Source organism: Gadus morhua, chromosome 14 (genome assembly GCF_902167405.1).
Source record: "Gadus morhua chromosome 14, gadMor3.0, whole genome shotgun sequence".
Classification (NCBI taxonomy): Eukaryota; Metazoa; Chordata; class Actinopteri; order Gadiformes; family Gadidae; genus Gadus; species Gadus morhua.
Genome location: NC_044061.1, coordinates 8,634,614 through 8,641,782, shown reverse-complemented (window position 1 = coordinate 8,641,782; position 7,169 = coordinate 8,634,614). Strand labels below are relative to the sequence as shown.

The following is a 7,169-nucleotide window of genomic DNA, read 5'->3' as shown; positions in this document are numbered from 1 at the left end:
AAGGCTTTCTCATAACTATCCTCATGTTAGTGACATTGTTATTGTCTTGTTTCGATCAGTAATATTTATTTTAATTCATTGTTTTATATCTCATGCAGGACCTTTAAAACATGCAGCATGCGATCAATAAAAATATGCATACAATTATTTGAATTATTAATCTGCTGTCTTTAATTCTTTGAATTATTAATCTGCAGACTTTTTGTTAAAGGTATAAAGGGATTTAGTAGGCTAAATTTAAGCAGGTTCCCCACGTTAAACTGCTATATGCATTACATGTCATTGTAAAATTGTAATAGGCTTCTTTTCTTAAATGCATATGACTCAGGGATGTCAGTTTCAAGTAAGGCTATGATTAAGCTAATCAAGAGCATATCAAGATTAAGCTAATCAAGAGCATATTTTTAAATGACCGGGTCGGGTGCATTATTTTTATATAAGGCGTAATATTTGAGGTCCGAGTTGCGGTCATTTATGTACCCGCGCACCACTGCTACATATGCCGCGTTTCCACTGCAGGGTGCGGAACGGATAGGTTCGCAAAGGTGCGGTATGGGTTGGGTTTCCACCGCCAAAAGTGGGCGTGACCCGGACTTGGCTGTACCCGTTTTGGCCTCGTTTTCAGTACTCCTCCGTTGGGGTACTGCAAACGAGACGAGACGCCTGAAAGGGTCCCGGGAAATTCTAGCTACACACCCCCTCCGTTGATTGGTCGACAGAATCATCACTTCCGGGCGACGTGGGGATAAAAACAATCAAACAGTAGCCTCGAGTATTCAGGGTGTGAACGTTTGAAACGTCTGTAAACCGTGGGGGCGGAGCCAGGTGTTAGGGGAGGAGAGGCGAGGACGTCATATTGTGGAAACGAAACCAAAGCAATCCACTTCGAAGCTGTTCTCCCGTTCAGGAGAAAAATAAAACGCATTTTGGAACAAAAAGTCTGGCAGTAAGAACAAGTAAGTAAAACAGCACAACTTTGAGGAGCAGTTAAAACCTCTCTTCCTGTTATTGAATAAGAAATCTATAATTGCTCCATACATAAACCTTGTCGCCTGTGTCTAGGAATGGCCTGTGCTAACACTTCCTGGTCCGAAGAGAACTTTTCATGTTCCATCTGTCTGGATGTGTTCAACAATCCAGTTACCACCGCATGTGGACACAACTTCTGCAGAAACTGTATTACAAAGTTCTGGGATGAACAAGTCCAGTACAAATGTCCTGTTTGCAACAAGCTTTTCAACATAAGACCTGATCTACAGGTCAATACCTTCTTATCAGAGCTGGCTGCTCAGATTAGAACAACCGTACAAGTAAAAGAGCAGCCTTGTGTTGAACAAGCAGAAGTTCCCTGTGACGTCTGTACTGGGACCCAGCAGAAGGCTGTGAAGTCCTGTCTAATGTGTTTTACCTCTTACTGCCTAACCCACCTGGAGCCACACCAGAGAGTCGCTGGCCTGAAGAAACATCGGCTGGTCGAGCCTATGGACCGTCTGGAAGACAGGATGTGTAAGAAACACGACCGACTTCTGGAGCTCTTCTGCCAGACTGAACAGGTGTGTGTGTGTCAGTTCTGCACAGAGACAGACCACAAGTCCCATCCTGTTGTACCTCTAAAGGAGGAATATGAAGTTAAGACGGCCCAGCTGGGGAAGACGGAGACTGACGTTCAGCAAATGATCCAGGAGAGAAAACAAAAGATTAAGGAGATCAAAGACACAGTGGAACTGAGCAACAAAGAAGCAGACAGAGAGATAGCCCATGGTGGGCAGGTCTTCACTGCTCTGGTAGGCTGTGTTGAAAAGGGCCGGGATGATTTCAACCAAACGGTTCAAGAGAAACTGAAATCCACAGTGAAACGAGCTAAAGACCTCATCAAAGTGCTGGAGCAAGAAATAGAAGATCTGACCGATAGAAGCTCAGAGGTGAAGCGGCTCTCACACACTGAAGACCACCTCCACTTCCTCCAGACCTTCAGATCCATGAAGGATCCTCCACCCACCAGGGACTGGACCACGGTGGAGGTTTGTCCTCCGTCATACGTAGGGACCTTGTGGAGATCCCTGGATCAGCTGGAGGAGACACTGAACATGGAGATAAAGAAGCTGCGTGATCCTGAACTGAAGGTGGTCCAGAAGTATGAAGTAGATGTGACTCTGGATCCTGATACAGCTCATCCCACGCTCATCCTGTCTGAGGATGGGAAACAAGTACATGATGGAGGTGTAGTGAAGAAACTCCCAGACAACACTAAGAGATTTACAGAGTATGCATTTGTTCTCACGAGGCAGAGCTTCTCCTCTGGGAGATTTTACTTTGAGGTCCGGGTTAAAGACAACACTACATGGTGGTTAGGAGTGGCCAGAGAGTCCATAGAGAGAAAATGTGAGACAGTGTGGACCCCTGAGACGGGTTACTGGACTCTTTCCTACAACAATGAGGGGTTGGTATTTAATGATGACCCTGATGTTGATCTCCCTCTGAGAGCTGAGCTCCAGAAGGTGGGGGTTTTTGTTGATTATGATGAGGGTCTGGTCTCCTTCTATGATGTGGAAGCCAGGGTTCGTATCTACTCTGCTACTGGCTGCACCTTCACTGAGCCTCTCTATCCATTCCTCTATGATGGTGATATAAACTCTGCCCCCCTGATCATCTCACCTGTCAATCAAACAGACTAGGACCTTTGTTTGATAATAAAATAATCAAACGACCAAAACAACTAATGTTGTTTCCTGGATTAGAATTGAATGTAATCTCTACTTTGTGAGACCTGAGAGATCTGCGTTAATGTCATATTGCTGTCATTTAACGGGGAGAATATATTTAAGAATTAACCCTATTGTGTAATAAAACCCTTTATAAAGGGTAATATTACACTCCATTTTTGTGTTTGTTTTTCCCTTTATTTCTTTTACACGTTTAAAGATACACAATTTGTTGCAGTAATGTAGAACATGTTAAGAGGATTAACATGTACAAATAATAATTAAAAAACAACAACATTTCTATTGGTTTTAACTTCTGAATATTGAATGACCAAACAATTCAATGTTCTTACACTTGTGATTTTAATAAAAAGAAAAGGCAAATATTGTAATATGAAGGCCTACATTATCATCCTAATAGATAATTTCAGGGGAATAATTCCAGTCCAATTGTGTTCAGTATAAATACTGTTTCTGTAAGATAAAAAAGTGCAATACAAAAAAAATTGTTTATTTCTAAAACCCTTAGTTTAAAGGTTTCGAGATTGATGGGAGGTTTTAAATCATTGAAGAAAAGTTTGTAGTTGATGAACCGATAAATTAATCTCATTCACATTTCAAAAGTCACCCCATTTAGATTGTCGAATCTAAAATAGATGTTGTAGGCCTACAAGTTAAATTGTATTCATATTCCTATATGTAGTGCACCCAAAGCTTAATTCTGGAAGAGATCTCAGATCAGGTTGGCGCGAATCACACAGCTAACGTCCATGTTATCAGCAGTTTCATATTTGGCAAAAACTTATAATTAGGCTACAAGGATTTAATGTATTGTTGAAAGAAAGATGCAAACCCTTTAGGACAAAACGTTGAGGATATTCTTAAGAAAGTGTAATTATATGTTATACATAATTTAAAGGTTCTGAACAAGGTACTCAGACAAACAAATACGTTGACTCCTCCTAGTGGTCAAACTAGAGCAGTTGTCGGTGCTTTCAGTCAGTCTCGGCGGACAACCAAGGGACACCCATTTGCTCCTGACTGCTTGCTTTTCAGATAGGGACCGTTAATAAATTACTCAATTAATTTCCCATGGAAGAACTGCTTTTTGCTCAATAGCTTCCATGGTATGGGACCCAAACACCTCAAACCAATGCAGAACTTTTCTACTAGGTGGTAATGATTAGACACACCTAAGAATAATATAATTTGTAGCACCTACTATTTTTTTTCACTTTTTTTAAACAATCCTATTAATTTCCTATGGTAAATGGATTTTTGATATTGAAAGCTACTTTTTGCTCAATAGCTTCCATGATATGGCACCAAAACACACCAAACCAATGTAGAAATACTAGGTGTTCCTTATTAGACACACCCAATGTTTAAAAAGAAAATTGCACCTACAATTATATTCGACTTTTTAAAGAATCCCATGGGATGGGATTCTTTACAAAACCACATACAATTTTGTGTCTAATTAGTACCACCTAGTAGAACAGTTCTGCAGTATTCTGACTTAATACTCAGAAAAGAAAATCCTATGTGGCCGTAATCGTCCTCTGTAGCAACAAGCAAACACATTGCTATAAATTTAACACATTGCTATAAATTTAATATATATATATATATATATATATATATATATATATATATATATATAGGGCTACATCAGTATATTACAGTACTGAACAATGCATCATTCCCACTTGCCTATTTAACAAATATTCTGGCCTTAAGTTATTGAAAATCAATAAATATGAACATGAGGCACCCCTACGCTAAATATACTTTTTTTTTTTTTTTTAAACGGTATGTTAAATTTGGCTGAAAACGTTTAATTTAAATGTACACACTTCTTCCCAGAGCTACGTTTTTAAATAGACCAATCAGATCATCCCCAACCTGACACACACACCTCCTGTTAAAGAAGGATTTTAAGTTGCTGCATATTTTGTTCATGAATCATGTACTGTAACATACTCACTAGACCCTTATTAACTGATATCCTATAATAGAAAGCCGAGACACAAGCGGTGTCAGATCTTACGGCTGTACTTGGCCGGCTGCTATACCTGATGTGAAGTTGAAGAGACTGAACGAATATAGGCCCAATCCCATTTCTACCCCTTACCCCTCCCCTATGTTTTGAAGGGGTAAGGGGTAGGGGGTAGGGGGAAGGGGCAGAAATGGGAATGAGCATAGAACTATTGAAACTTCAATAATTATCAATTTGATAATAAAAATGTATATCTTTATGCAATACCATAAATACCATTATGGAGAAAAGCGATGTAAATAAAGCCATGTGTTGAGAACTGACATGGATGACAGAACCAGTTTTGCTATTAAGCTGGAACACCACAAAATCTGCTACCGTAATAAAACAAACATTTGGCCTCTGCACCGGTAACGCAGAAAAACTCAAGCAAGCATGAACTAAAAAGTTTTTTTTATTTGGATCCTTATAAGGAGGCATTTTGATATAAAAATACACAATCAACATGTAAATGTTAACAATTGTTCTATTGCAGCACGGATCATCCCTGAACGAGACATGCGATATCAGGGTGGGGTGATGGTCTGCTTGCTCAGACTTTTATTTCACCAGAACAAAAATTACACTTCCAATAAGCAACAAGCAATGTCAACTGCCACGGGGAGGGGGACGATGTTAGGATCGTTGATTTTTGATTCTAGACCAATATTCTCATACACATCAGGAAGAAGGTTGAACATGGGCTGTTCATGGGGGCTGGGGGCGGGTCGCCTCAGACTTATTGGCATTATTTAGCCGGTTCAGGGGCCTTTGCACCTGGGGGATCGTTTGCTTTCTTCTGCTTTTGCTGCATTATCTCAGCATCCCTGCAAAACAGGAGTGGTGTGGAAACACATTAGACTCTTTGTAACAATGAGCCTCGTCGGACTCCGTATTGATATATACATGCCGTTAAACAGCGGAGACGGAGCCTGTTTACCTCTGCTTACGGGCCGCGGCAGACAACCCGTCTTCAGCCTTCTTGCCCTTGTCGCCACCCTTTTTGGCATTCTTCGCTCGTGCAAGCTCACGCTGGTTTCCTCCTACAATGATAACAGCACCGGTCATTAGCCTATAAATATCCCGAATTAAAATTCTTAAGTACATATAAAACAATAAAAAAAGGAGGCCCAATTAGAATGAAGATTATAAAGACAAGTCACAAAACCGTTCAAATAAGGGTATCTTAGGGATCAAACAATAACATTATAAATATTTTACTATGTAATCAAAATCAAAAATATGCTTTTACATGCACAATGAAAAACAACTAAGGGGCAAAAAGTGTAGACTGCAACACATCTGATTGAATGCCATGGAGATCGTTCAGCAATGGCTGCAATAGTTGGGTCCAGTGACCCATTTGACCCATTTGTCACAGACCGGGATCTTGCCTCCTTCCACATGGTCAAGAGAGTGGACCCTACTCAAAGGATAAATTAACCCAGCGGTCAAATGAAATAATAATACGGTTATAGCCTAGGTCATGAAAACAGTCCAGCTTTGTGGACGTGGCAGCGGCTCTGTTGGAAACCCACATGCCCAGGGGGTACCGAACATACACCTTATGTTGTATAATCTCATCTCATAGTATATGCTGGGCGCACTGGTGGGAGGGCAACAGTGTCGCACCCAATAACGCCTCGCAAATGTTGGTAGATGTAAACAATCAGTGATTGTATTGTCTCTGGAAGTCTAGAAGGCCGATCGGAGCTAGCTACATAGTGTTTACACACGGCTCACCATAACCCATAGCACGGAATAGGATAAAACATCGTGGCATAAACACATGGCATTCGAAAGAGACCAATGAACCAATATTTAACATCACGAGAGCCTCTGATTATACACAAAGTGACTGATCGTCTGTATTGCGTTGTGGTTTTTGGCGAAAAGCCGACGACAAGTCCAGCACATAGACGGAGCCCGTTTCCGCAGACAACAAATATACGAAAACAAAAACCACGATGGATGGATCATATAGACCCTTGTTGTGAGACAGCTCCTGTAAAACAGAGGGTACAGGATGAAGCGATGTATAAATACCCACTGGTCATTTTCGTAGACGATGTCTTTCTCTCGAATTGCAGATACTCTCACCCAAAGGGCCGATTGCTCCCTCATAGACGCACCAATATTCGACTCCGTAGTGGGATCACGCAATTAACGCGAGAACTAGCTACGAGAACAATCTGCTGCTCTGATGCTGCATGCGGTGTATTGTATTATGGGCATGCGCAATGGATTTTTTTTCAGTTTGTTAGGTGCTTCAGTCTGATCGTTTTAATTTTAATAAATGGACATATAGGTCGATATTAAAAGTTGTTTCATCCGACGATACAATTAAGCTTCTTTCAAAATTGACCAATCGCCTATTTATTTTGGAACAAAGGAAGAGACTTTGAGGCCTACCAGCAGAGGGCGGTATC

The 7,169-nt window shown here is 40.8% G+C and overlaps 1 protein-coding gene across 1 annotated transcript; it reads right to left on the bottom strand.

The window, feature by feature from the left end:
- Positions 1-5,136: 5,136 nt before the first annotated feature.
- Positions 5,137-6,957, bottom strand: LOC115558876 (small EDRK-rich factor 2). The gene is made up of 3 exons (XM_030377406.1): positions 6,791-6,957; positions 5,681-5,783; positions 5,137-5,567 (listed from the first exon to the last, which is right to left on the bottom strand). The coding sequence occupies exons 1-3, from the start codon at positions 6,795-6,797 to the stop codon at positions 5,489-5,491; spliced, it is 189 nt and encodes a 62-aa protein (XP_030233266.1). The 5' UTR covers positions 6,798-6,957; the 3' UTR covers positions 5,137-5,488.
- Positions 6,958-7,169: the final 212 nt, after the last annotated feature.

Bases quoted from the DNA above. Each gene is read 5' to 3' on its own strand.
- LOC115558876 (XM_030377406.1), bottom strand. The intron at 5,568-5,680 runs GTAAACAGGCTC...CCTGTTTTGCAG, and splicing joins GCCGCGGCCCGTAAGCAGAG to GGATGCTGAGATAATGCAGC.